General features: G+C 53.8%; 1 protein-coding gene across 1 annotated transcript; it reads left to right on the top strand.

The window, feature by feature from the left end:
* Positions 1-1621: 1621 nt before the first annotated feature.
* Cers1 (ceramide synthase 1) lies at positions 1622-10203 on the top strand. Its single transcript, XM_032918463.1, has 6 exons — positions 1622-2211; positions 4275-4434; positions 7466-7646; positions 8698-8859; positions 9310-9457; positions 9566-10203. The coding sequence occupies exons 1-6, from the start codon at positions 1963-1965 to the stop codon at positions 9677-9679; spliced, it is 1014 nt and encodes a 337-aa protein (XP_032774354.1). The 5' UTR covers positions 1622-1962; the 3' UTR covers positions 9680-10203.
* The last annotated feature ends 2982 nt before the right edge of the window (positions 10204-13185 follow it).

Genomic DNA, 13185 nt, shown 5'->3' on the forward strand with positions numbered 1-13185 from the left:
CCTATTAGCCCCTGTGTTGGCTCTGGGCCCCTGGTTGTGCTTGTGACCTCACCTTAACTGCTGGGGTAGCCATCTGACACCACTCAGATGCCACTGCAGTGCAGCCACTGACACTTGGCCCTGTGGCAGAAGGGGACAGGGCACCAGTATCAGCCTAGCACAGGCTCCATTAGGGAACCCTGGTCCTGGGCCTACAGCACACATCACCCCACACCTCTTTGGCAGGCGTCTCACCTCCCCTGCCAAGAAGAAACTCAGGCTGAGCAGGCTTCTTCACTTACAGATGGGCACTGTGTTTGCCAGATGGCACCAGGATTTGCCAGGAGGGACTGGGAAGGGCCCCAGCCCCTAGCCTGTCAACTAACAATTCAGGCGAAAAGTACAAGAGCCCCTCACCCACAGGGGTTTCCAGTCAAAAACACTTGAGAGGTCGGCACACCGATCACGTGGGCACTCTAAGGGAGCTGTGGGAGGGTTGGGTTCACTGCCCTCCTCAACTGCATCATGAGACCCTGTGACATGCTCAGTAGTGAGCCTTCCCTAGAAGCATGACAAGTTTGGGTTCCCAGTGTTCATGTAGAAGCCAAGGGCACAAGTGTCTGTTCCTGTTGGGGGTGGGAGACAGGAAGCCCCCCCTAGGGTTCATTGGCCACCTGGTCTAGTTGGATCAGTGAACCCTCGGTCAGTGAGAGATCTACCTCAAAAACTGAACAGTAAGGGCTGGAGAGGTGGGTCAGCAGTTCTGAGCCCTGGCTGCTCTTGCAGATCTCAGGTTCAGTTGTCAGTGTAACTCTAGTTCTATGGAGTCTGGTGTCCTTGCCTCTGGGCACCAGGCGGAAAAAATACACCAAATGCTACATCTTTTTAAATGGTCAGGGTGGGAGGACAGGAGAGGTGGGTCCGTGTTACAAGCATGCAGTGCTCTTGCAGAGGATTGGGGTTCTGAGCCCAGCAGCAATATCCATGCAGCCAACAGCAGCCTGTGTCTCCACCTCCATAGGATCTACCTTCCAGTCCCATGTGCTCTTACACTCATGTGACCCATGTTCACACATACACACACATCAAAGGCTTTAAATACTGATGGACGGTGACCGTGGACACCTATCTCTGTCCTCTTCCCTTGGCGTGCATGAGTGCACACAGTGCATGTGTGCACATACAGGAGGCTGGAAATGTGGCCCCATTGGTAGAGTGCTTACCTAGCATGCACAGAGCCTGAGCTCACTGCCAGCGGTGAATAAACCACGCACGGCAGGCAAAGTTGCCTCCCAGCACTCAGAAGAGAAAATCAGGAGTTCAAGGCCATCCTCAGCTACACAGCGAGGCAGTGCTCAGTTGGGAGATCAGCACAAGGGGCCATGTGGCTGGAGGAGTCAGAGTAGAGGAAACACATCAGGCTAATCTTTATGGCTTTGACTCACTGGTGATAGAACAGCGGGAAGCTGGTCTTTGGACATTCCTCCTCCCACTACCATTTGTCAGCTCCACCCTCACAGTCTATCAGGGAACATCTATGGGGCTGGGCTAGGACACTCACAGGCTCTACATTCAGACCAGTGGGCAAACGGTGAGTGCCCACCCAAGTATGGTCCGAATCCTTTTTTTTTTTATTGTCTAGTTGCTTTTATTTATTTGTGTGAATGGGCGCCCAGGTGGAGGTCAGAGGATAATTTGTGAATGTCAGTCTGTCCTCGCCTTCACCCGCTGAGCCAGCTTGACCGCAGAAGAGCCCCCATGGCATTCGCAGACTGAGCAGAGGATCACTTGGTCTCAAGCCGCACCTCAGGAGGGCAGGACGGGTAGTGCTCTGCATCGCGAGGGGCGGGGCCAGAGAGACCACGCCCCTTCTCTCTGGCGGGGGCCCGCGCGCCCCCGGCCTGGCTGCGGCGCGTGACGCGAGGGCGCGCGGCGACTCGGACGGGTGCAAATAGCAGCGGAGACCGCGGACGAGCAGGTAGCATGGCTGCTGCGGCGACGACCACCGGGCTCGAGGCGCCAGAGCCCATGCCGAGTTATGCAGAGATGTTGCAACGAAGCTGGGCCTCGGCGCTGGCCGCAGCACGGGGCTGCGGGGACTGCGGCTGGGGACTGGCGCGCCGCGGCCTGGCGGAGCACGCTCATCTGGCTGCACCCGAGCTGCTGCTGGCCCTGCTCTGCGCTCTGGGGTGGACAGCGTTGCGCTCAGCAGCCACCACGCGCATCTTTCGGGTCAGTGAAACCTGGGGACCCCTGAGAATTGCGTGCGAGAGAGTGAGTGGGGCCTCTCCTCACGTATTCCTATGTCCATGGTGGCCGCTGGAAAGTGGGGGGCTCAGGTCTGGAGATGCCCAGGATGTTGGGGCCTCAGGCTATCCCGAGACCCTTTGCGCGGGTTGGATGCGGGGGTGTGGCTGAATTGGGGTGACGCTGTGATGGATTTGGTGTCCACTATAGCGTGGGATGTTCTGGGTACAGGGAAACCAGATCCACATCCTGTCCTGGGTCGTTTCAATAGAATCTAGGGCGATCCGCTCGGTACAGCCTCTGGGCTGTTGGGGACTGGAGGACTGACCTGGGGCCCTTCTGGGGGATCGACTTGTGGACCAGAGAGCCTAGATCCTGGAACGGGAGGCCTCGAGATGTAGAGAGGTCACCTGTGACCTGCGTCACGGGGAGCTGCTGAGCCTACACCCAGTCTGTGCAGTCGAGGCTCCACCCCTGTCTGGGGTCCAAATCACCCCCGAACCAGTGATGGCACAAGCCTGCGTGTCTCAACCTTGGAAATGACCCTGTCTGTGTCAAGGCTGGATTCTGCCGCCCCCATGGGGTGATGGTCAAAATGTTCCCTTTCTGGCGATAAAGAAGGCCACCGCCCCAGGTCTGAAGAACGAGCCTGTCATGATTGTACTGATGACATTGGCACATGAGTTTACACTTCCCCTCTCTTGGGGTGAGGGGGTCTCTGTGGTATCTGGGCCAGTAACATGGTGGATACTCTCCTGGGGACTAGCTGGGGACATCCCGCCCCCTTCTAACTGAAAATGGCTGGGGGTGCGGGGACAGAGCATTGTGCCAACAAAGGGGCCTTTCTCTGCTGGCGGGAAGAGGCTGTTCCTTGTTAGGTCAAGACAGGGTGTTGTCCAGCTCCAGAGCCCACCCTGCCCGATGTCACCCACTGGAGGGAGCAACTTCAGCCTTAGCTGCTGGAGAGAGATCCCAGCAAGAGTGAGAAGGGCCGAGTGGTCCCCATCTGCCCTGGCCCTGACACTCTTGGGGCCCAGCTGGGATGCTGGAGGCCTTCAGGCGGCCTGATGCCACCCCGGTTCCAACCTCACCCTTCCTAAGAAAGGGGCGGAGGTGCTGTCCCACTCTCCAAGCTCAACTTGGCAGCAGCCTGGTTGCTAGGGGTTACAGGAGCTGGGCTCTGGCTGTCTCCATGACAACCGTTGAGTGCTCTGTGCTCCTCTGGCCCCCTCAGCCTTGAGAGGAAGGGGGCTGGGTTTGGCGTTCAGCTCAGGAGCTCCACCCCCCCAGGGTGCTGGAGCCTTCCCTGACTGTAGTCCGCCTATTCCAACTGTCTCTTGTAGTCTTTGAGACAGTCTCTCACTCTGAAACCCAGGTTGGTGAAACTCATGGCAATCCTCCTGCCTCAGCTTCTCAAGTGCTGGGATGGCAGGCATGTACCTTCTAATTCAAGACACACTATCCGGTGACATCTCTGTATCCCCCAAGTCAGGTTGCCTCACCATGGCATGATTCCCCTTCACTTCTGTCCCCCCTTCTCCCTCTAACACCACTCCTCTTTCTCTTAGTAGACTCCCACTTCACAGTCTTTGGTCCCCCAGCTTCCCCTCCCAGGTGCCCTCTTATACTCAGTTTCCCTTCCTGTCTTCCTCCCAGCGTGGGGGAGCATTGTTCTTTTCAAGTTTTCCTGTCCCCCAGGGTATTTTCCTTCAACCTTTCTCCCTCCCTGACACACCCCCATCCCTACTAGGACCTGAGCGCCCCCCCCCCACCTCCCAGATTCCCTGGGCTCCATTGCTTAAAGCCCGAGTGCGTCGCCCGCCCTGTCCTCTCCCCTTCCCTCTCCTTTCTCCGCAGGCCACACAGGACAGCTGGGTGCTAAGTTTAGCCCTCGATGGGCTAACACATGGGCTCTGGTTACCCCAGATGATATGGGCACAGAGGCCCAGCCTTCTCAATGCCACCAAGCTGAGTCCCTGGACCTCACTTCGCCCCTTGGAGGCGCATCCAGCTCCCAGTGATAACCATTACCCACCATGTCCCCACAGCCCCTGGCCAAGCGGTGTCGCCTGCAGCCTAGAGACGCGGCTAGGCTGCCTGAGAGTGCCTGGAAGCTTCTGTTCTACTTGGCCTGTTGGAGCTACTGTGCCTACCTGCTCTTGGGCACCAGTTACCCTTTCTTCCATGACCCGCCCTCTGTCTTCCACGGTAAGAGTCCTGTGGGACCAGTGCAAAGGACTCTGTGGAGGCTGTCGAGACAGCACAGCCAAGCATGCACATGTGCACACCTTCTCCCCACCCCATCTCTCTCACCTAATGAGATATCTCAATGGAAGTCTTGAGGCCAGCCCCAAGACAAGGGTGACTATGGACCCCTGGAGGTGGAGTGGTCAGAAGAGGCTCCCATCAGAGGCAGTGCTGCAAGGGCCCTGCGGCGTCATACGATGATTCCGTGAAGACTCAACTCTTGCCTGGAGTTTGTGTCTCAGAGATGGCTAATGGTGGAGATTTGTAGGTGTAAAACTGTGCAAAATGGGAGGGGCTCCTTGCTAGGGATCCTGCTATGGGACTTATCAGTGATCTGGGAGACATGCTCTCTCAGGGGGACAGGGAGAGGCTCAGAGGACTCTCTCTGGTGGTACACAACTAGGACCTACGGTGACTTTCTCCACATGGAAAGCACCACACGATTTTTTTTCCTACATAGTCCAGAATGGCCCAAAATTGGGGATGCTCCTGCCTCAGCCTCCTAACTGTTAGAATCCCAGGTGTGCATCACCACTGAAAACGAACCATTTTGAGTTTCAAAAGGAGTGGTGTTAGCTGTATTCAATGTGCTTTTCTGTAGGTAATTCATGGTCTTGTTCTGTTGTTTTGTTTTGTTTGAGACAAGGTCTTCCTGTGTAGCCCTGACAGTCCTAGAACTCACTATGTAGGCCAGGCTAGCCATAAACTCACAGAGATCTGCCTGCTTCTGCCTCCGAAGTGCTAGAATTAAAGGCGTGCACTGTCCTGGGCAGCTGACAGGCCCATGATTGACCCATGTCTGGGACAAGGTGTTGTGCATTTATTGACCACCCACGGTTTTTTGTGGTTTTCTTTCTGGAGATGGAAACAAAGAAACTATTACACGCTGGGCAGTACCATAGCTGGTCCCGTCCTCATGCATCACTGAGGGGTTCTGAGCTATCCTGAGCCATGCCCACAGCCAGAGGCAGGACTCTATCCTGAGTCAGTGTCCCAGGCCTAATCATGGTATACCAGGTCAGCCTGTGCTAGACACAGCCAGGAGGAGGCTCCCAAACCCTCCAGGGGACATCCAGTCTGTTCACAGCAAGGAGAATCAAGAGAAAACAGGGGAGAAGTTCAGGGAGTGTGGATATGTTAACAGGGGCAGGGACCCTACTTAAGGTGACTTTGGCTGAAACTCAAACTGGGGCAGTGCAGGTAGGCACACTGTCAGGACTAGGGGCTCGCTAGAGGATGAAGAGAAGTGTGTGTGTGTCGGGGTTCTTCTCCCTCTTTTAAAAACATATCCATTTATATTCATGTGGGAAGGGACACCTGTGTGTCACCATTTGCATGTGTGCATGAAGGTTAGAGAACAGCTTTTGTGAGTTTGTCCTCTCTTCTGTTGTGTGCAGCCCTGGGATCAAACCCAGGTCATCTGGTTTGGTGGCAAGCACCTTTACCCACTATCTTAGGGTTTTATTGTTGTGAACAGACACCATGAGCAAGGCAAGTCTCAGAAGGACAACATTTAATTGGGGCTGGCTTACAGGTTCAGAGGTTTAGTCCCTTATCATCAAGGCAGGAGCATGGCAGCATCCAGGCAGGCCTGGTACAGGAGGAGCTGAGAGCTCTACATCTTCACCTGAAGGCTGCTAGCAGAAGACTGACTTCCAGGCAGCTAGGATGAGGGTCTTAAGCCCACACCAACAAAGCCACACTTACTCCGACCGGGCCACACCTTCTAATAGTGCCTCTCCCTGGGCTGAGCACATACAAACCATCACACCACTGAATCTTCCTGCGGATCTTATTGGAATTTTATACAGGATCTTGTGCAGCCTAGGATGGTCTCAGACTTTACTGTCATCTTGCCTCATGCCCAGTGCTGGCTGGGGGTCAGAGGCCAACTGAGAGTTACTCTTCTCCTCCACTTTTGTGTGGGCTCTGTGGGTGGGATTCTAGCCCCCAGGCATTTGAGGCAAGCACCTTTGCCTTTGGGACCGACTCACTAGCCCTGAGTCCTTCCGTGACTCTATTGCTTGGCTGCCTGAGCCGGGACTGTGAATGCAACTGGGGACACAGGTGTCACAAAGGCTCAGACGCATTCAAAAGGAGAGAGCATGGCGACAGGAGAGAGGAGGAAGCACCCGTCGGTGAGCAGTAGGGGGCTCACCAAGGAGGGCAGACAATTTCCTGAGTGGAAAGGGATGTGCCTAGAGGTCTGGGAAGACTGGAGTGGAGGGCACAGGCTACAGGCAGAGCCCTCTGTGTGAGGCCCGCCCAGCACAAGAGAGGCGAACTGGAGCAGACACTGGAGCCAGGCATGATGGTACAGACTTGTCATTTCAGCTCAGGAGGCTGAGGCAGGAGCATTGCGATGGGTTCTCAGGTCAGCCGGAGGTACCTAACAGTCTCTTAAACAACAACAACAACAACAACAACAACAACAACAACAACAACAACAACAGACCCAAACAAAATGGGGCTGGACCTGAGGTGGTAGAGTGCTTGGCTTGCCCAGAAGGCCCTTGGTTCCATCCATGTCAATCCGGCATGATGCCTCCACACACACACAGCATCTCACCACTCAGGAAGCGGAGGCAGGAGGATTATGAGTTCAAGGTCATCCTCGGCTGCACAGAGATTTTGAAGTGAGCTTGGCCTACATGAAATCCTGACTTAAACACAGGGCAAAGGTTGGTGAGGTGACTCACCTGGTTAAGGTGCTGAGTGCCAAGCCCGCTGACCTGAGTGGGCCCCTGTTACCCTGGGGGGAAGGAGAATGGTGAGTCCCGAAGTGTCCTCTAACCTCCCCCACAGGGCCCTGTGACAGGCAGGTGCCCACAGACGCCCACAGCGAATCATCTCAGATAAAATAGAGACTTATGGCCACCCCACATTTAGCACATTCCCTGGTGAGCCTCAGGTACATGCCGTCTGAGGCTGTATGGGGAAGTCTCAGGGGACATAGAGGCCCTGAAAATGACCGTGCCCATGACTCTTCCAGGCTGGAGTTCGGGCATGGCGGTGCCCTGGGACATAGCGGTCGCCTACCTGCTGCAGGGGAGTTTCTACTGTCATTCCGTCTATGCCACCGTGTACATGGACAGCTGGCGCAAGGACTCGGTGGTCATGCTGGTACACCATGTGGTCACCTTACTCCTCATCGCCTCTTCCTACGCCTTCCGGTGAGTCCATCAGGAGAGAGGGCAGGGAAGGACCCTGGCTCAGGGGTGCGTGAGGCCTCCTGGAGAGGGGCTCAAAGAGCCGTCCCCACTCTCTGCTCTCTTGGGTCTGTGTGGGGAAGTCCTTTCACATTTATTTATTTATTTGGGAGGTGGCCTGGAGGTCAGAGGACAAGTTTCAGGAGCTTGGTCTCCTTCTACCACATGAGTCCTGGGAACCGAACTCAGGTTGTCAGATTTGGTGGCAAGTGCCTCTACCCACTGAGCCATCTCACCGCTGCCCACCCGTATGACAACTTCGATCCAGGAATACAGCAAGGGTTTACTCAGAGGGGATCCAGAGGTAGAGTAGCTTTCCTGAAGTTCCAGTGCCCGTGTGTTTCCAACTTCTCAGGGGGCCGAGGCAGGGTCACTTGAGCTGGGGTTCCAGGCCTGAGCTAGTGACAACTCTGTCTCTAACAGAATAGAAGCTAAGCTGGGCACAGGCCAGGACAGGTGAGGACAGCAAGAGCTGCAAGTGTGAGAACTGACCCAAGAAAGGGGAGCTGAGAAGTGGCCCATAGCTAAGAGCACTGGCTGTTCTCTCAATGGCATAAGCTTCAGGTCGATGCCCACATGGTGGCTGCTCCAGGGCACTGAAGTCACTGCCCGCCCCAGGCACTGGCATGTGCACCCCACACAGACATAGATTACACGGTCGTACGAGAGGCTGGAGCCAGAGCTCAGGGTTCACAGCGTATGACCTGTTGTTTTGGAGTTTGCTTTTTTATGTGTATAGGGGTTTTGTCTGCATGGAGTGGGATCCCCTGCCACTGGAGCTACCGGTGGTTGTGAGCCCCCACGCGGGGTCTGGGAAGCAAACTGAGCCATCTTTCCAGCCTCAGTTCCTAGCACGGTGTTCCAGGGATCTGCCAGCCTCTCCTGGGCTCCACCAGGCGCTGCACACAGATACGCAGTTATATAGACACAAACAATAATAAAAACCCACTGTGGGGCCCCGGGCATGTGGCCCCGGCTCTGTAGTCCTGCTATAATCGTCCCCCCCACTCTGCAGATACCACAACGTGGGCCTCCTCGTGTTCTTCCTGCATGACGTCAGCGATGTGCAGCTGGAGTTCACCAAGCTCAACATCTACTTCAAGGCCAGGGGTGGCGCCTACCATCGATTGCACGGGCTGGTGGCCAACCTGGGCTGCCTCAGCTTCTGCTTCTGCTGGTGAGAGGGGTGTGCTAGCCAGGACAGGGTTGTGGCTCAGTGGGTGGGTAGGGCCAGACAAGAGGGGTGTGTTCTGTTGGATGGTGGTCAAAGCAAGGAAGAGGGATGTGGGGCTTATTGGGGGATAGAGGCATGCATTGGGGTCTGTGGTTGGGTAGGAGATAGGGCCATAGAATAGTCCAGGGGGAGAGGCTGATTGGTAAGATGAGGAGGGCCAAGCAGAGGACAGAAAGGCCTGTCCAAGCAGGGAAGGGGCGGGGTCTGGCACGTGGATGGGGCTACCAGGCCGAGGTGCTGAGAGAGACAGAGGTGAATCAGGGGACCCTGGGGGTGAGTGACAAGTGCATGGTGAGGACAGTAGGGAGGAGCTGACAGAGTTGGGAGAGGGGAATTAAAGGAGGGGAGTGTGCTTTTCCTCACTCCGGTCTCCCTGACGGCCCCTCCCCCCAGGTTCTGGTTCCGTCTCTACTGGTTCCCACTCAAGGTTCTCTATGCCACCTGGCACTGCAGCCTGCAGTCTGTGCCTGACATTCCATACTATTTCTTCTTCAACACTCTGCTGCTGCTCCTCCTGGTCATGAACATCTACTGGTTCCTGGTGAGTCCACCCCTCTGGGTCATCCTTGGGCCTGGGAGGGGCCTGCGTGCAGGTGCAAATGGCCTGTGGCAGCCACAGGGTTCATCGGTGCTTTTTTTCCTCCTGCAGTACATTGTGGCTTTTGCAGCCAAGGTGCTGACCGGTCAGATGCGTGAATTGGAAGACTTGAGGGAATACGACACTCTGGAAGCTCAGACAGCCAAGCCCTGCAAAGCTGAGTGAGTGAGGCTGGGCCTCAGCCCCTAGCTCCTTCTTTCTGGAACAGCTACTGGTGTGGGCTCCTGGGAATCCCGGGAGTCCTCAGGGAAAGAGCCTGAAGCAGAGGCTTGGCTGTGTAGTCAGGAAGGAAACATCTGGGAATGAGCTAGAGAGAGACCTGGCAGGAAGTTGCTTGCTAGGCCAGAAGAAACGTGCAAGAGACTGGGCCAGGCCCAACCATGATCTCCAGCTCCCAAAGGACAGCCAGGGCTCAGGACAACACCAAAGCACTGTCCACCTGGTTCTGTTGGCTTGGAGTCTGGGATTGGCTCAAGCAGCCAGCAAGAACTGGAACAATGCTGGGGTCTCAGTGGACCTCTGGGGACCTCACCAACCCTAGTCTGGGCAGACAAACAGGTTTTAGGACATGTAGCCCCAGGAGACAGTATGGTAGCATTGAGTAGGAGCAAGGGCAGGAGGCTGTAGAAAGTTCCAGAAGGTGCAAACCAGCCAGGCCCTGGGATGCCTTAGCTCAGACACCAGGAGGCAGGAGGTGAAGAGGGGAAGAGATATGATTTAATAATTTTTTTGTTTTTAAAGGAATATAGGAGGAAGATTTTTAAAATTTACGATTATGGTGGGGTAGGCATGTGTTATAGTGTGTGGGTGGAGGTCAGAGGACAACCTTCAGATGTCAAGTCTCCTTCCACTGTGGGTCTCAGGGACCGAACTCAGGTCATCAAGCTTGGCCACAAGCACTTTTTGCTGCTGAGCAATTTTGGTCCTACGTCCTTTTGCTTTGCTCTTGTTTTTTAAATTATTTTCTGTGTGTGGGTGTTTTGCCTGCATGTGTGTCTGTGCGTTATGTATGGGCAGTGCCCAAGAAGGCCAGAGAGGGCACTGGACCCCTGAAACTCTGAAACTAAAGACAGATGTAAGCTTCCGTGTGATTGTGGGAATGGAACCCAGGCACTTCAAAAAGCAGTCAGACCAGGTTAGTGGTGATGGTGGTGGCCCATGTCTTTAATCCCAGCCCTCCAGAGGCAGAGGCAGGTGGCTCTTTCTGACGTCGAGGCCAGCTTGGTCTACAGAGTGAGTTCCAGATAGCCAGAGCTACACAGTAAAACCCGTCTCAAAAAGACGAGGAGGAAGAAGAGGAGGAAGAGGAAAAGGAGGAAGGAGGAAGAGAAGGAGGGGGAGGAAGAAAAGGAGGGGGAGGAAGAAAAGGGGGAGGAAGAAGAGAAGGAAGAGGAAGAGGAGGAGGAGGAGGGGAGAGCAGTCATAGTGTGGATGCTTGGATTTGAACCTGGGTCCTCTGGAAGAACAGTCACTGCTCTTAACCAGTGCATGGCTCTAAATCCTTGAGAAGGGAATGGGTTGGGCCCAATGGCATCCACTACTAATCCTAGCACTCAGGAGGCTGAGGCAGAAGGATCTCCTTCAGTTCCAGGACAGCTTCAACTACAGAGAGACTGCTTTTCAAAAGAAGACCTACACACACACATAGACACATTTCAGTCCCTGCTCTGTCTGTCTGGGGCTGCAGAGGAAGTGTGTTGCGGCCAGAGCTAGCTCCAGGGCATATCGAGTGTCCCAGTGTACTTCCTGTTGCTGTGATAAAGCACTGGGGAGGGGGAGGGTTCAGCTCGCACCTCCCGATCACAACTGAGCACGGAGAGAAGTCAGGGCAGGAAACCAAAGCAGAGATCTTGGCTGGCCACCATATTCACTCAGCCTCTCCCCCCGTCCCTCCCCTCCCTCCCTCCCTCCGTCCCTCCTTTCTTTTCTTTCTTCCATTCTCCCTTTGGTGTAGGGTTTTACTGTGCAGCTCTGGCTGTCCTGGAATTTGCTCTGTAGACCAGGCTGGCCTCAAATTCAAAGAGATCCATCTGCCTCTGCCTCCTTAGTGTTGGGATTTAAGGTGTGCACCACCACCTTCAGGCATCCTGCTCCTTTTCTCTTTCTTTCTTTCTTTCTTTCTTTCTTTCTTTCTTTCTTTCTTTCTTTCTTTCTTTCTTTCTTTCTTTCTTTCTTTCTTTCTTCTTTAAGATGTTATTACAAATGGTTGTGAGCCACCATGTGGTTGCTGGGATTTGAACTCAGGACCTCTGGAAGAGCAGTCAGTGCTCTTAACCACTGAGCCATCTCTCCAGCCCGCATCCTGCTTTCTTATAGCACCCAGGGTCACCTGGCCAAGGGTGGAGCCACCCACAGCGGGCTGAGGTCTCTCAGACTGATCAATTGATCATGAAATGTTCCACAGACTTGCTTACAGGTTAATCTGATTGAGGCTTACTCTCAGTTGAAGTCCCCTCTTCCTAATGACCTCAGTTTGTGTCAACTTGACAAAACACTAACTTGTACAATGGACCATTTGTCAGCTAGACACACAAACACATCAGAAGTAAATGATAACCTCTCCTTCCTTTTTCTCCCCAGTATCTCATGTTAATGTTAACTAATGTTAATGTCAGGATTATGTAAGACAGTCCAACAAGTCCCAAGTGTTTAAAATTTTTATCACGTGCTAAGCATGGTGGCACATGCTTTTAATCCCAGGCAGAAAGCAGAGTCAGGTGACTTCACATCCCTGGGACTTCACAACCAGGCTGGTCCACACACTGAATCCCAAGTCTGAGAAGGTCTTAGTGAGACTTTGTCTGGAAAAGCATACAAGCCAGGTGATGGTGATGCATGCCTTTAATCCAGCACTCAGAAGGCAGAGGCAGGCAGATCTCTCTGAGTTCCAGGCCAGTCTGGTCTATGTGAGTTCCAGGACAGCCAGGGCTACACAGAAAAAAGAAAAAAAAAATAAAAACAAGAAATTCCATCATTCGAAAGTTCAATCACTCTTAAATTTATTTGAAGTCTCTTAATTCCGGACTCCTGTCCATTCCAAAATAAAACATTTCTTACTTCAAATTGAAGAACCAGGACATACTCAAAGTAGAGAAAAACCAAATTCCAACGGTGTAAATGAAATCTGAACCTCACTCAAGATCTTCTAGACTCCAAAGGGCATAGGCAGCTGCAGCTCGTGGCTTTGCCATACACAGCACACAGGTCCTGTTGGTTCCACTCCACTCACCCTCCCAAGGTGAGAGAGCTGCAACATGTTGGCATCTTCACCTTCATTCACCAATGACCTCTCATGCTTCTCAGTGGCCTTCTCATGCCTTCAAAACCAGTGCTACACAGGAGACTCATATTTTACAAGGAAGGTGACCCCCTCTTGTATCCTGACTGAGGAAACATTCTTAGGAAGACTTCACCTCAACGATGCTGGTCTCGGTCACAGCCCATTCTTAGCAGAAGAATTTGCCACTTACCAGACACTGTTCATTTTACTGGGCAAGGATAAGACCACTACCAAAATTTTTGAACCAAATTTGAAGCAAGCTTTATTCTGTTCTGTCCAGGTTGACAAACACTGCCAGGTCCTCACCTGGGATTCCCAGAGAATTGTGCTGAATTAGGTTATCCAGGTGCTTGTAGGCAACACCCATTAGGGCTACGTACTTCCTGCCTTC

The sequence above is a fragment of the Rattus rattus genome, chromosome 13, assembly GCF_011064425.1.
Source record: "Rattus rattus isolate New Zealand chromosome 13, Rrattus_CSIRO_v1, whole genome shotgun sequence".
In the NCBI taxonomy this organism is placed as follows: domain Eukaryota; kingdom Metazoa; phylum Chordata; class Mammalia; order Rodentia; family Muridae; genus Rattus; species Rattus rattus.

Bases quoted from the DNA above. Each gene is read 5' to 3' on its own strand.
- Cers1 (XM_032918463.1), top strand. From the start codon at position 1,963: ATGGCTGCTGCGGCGACGACCACCGGGCTCGAGGCGCCAGAGCCCATG. The intron at 2,212-4,274 runs GTCAGTGAAACC...ATGTCCCCACAG, and splicing joins CCACCACGCGCATCTTTCGG to CCCCTGGCCAAGCGGTGTCG. The intron at 8,860-9,309 runs GTGAGAGGGGTG...CCCTCCCCCCAG, and splicing joins CTCAGCTTCTGCTTCTGCTG to GTTCTGGTTCCGTCTCTACT.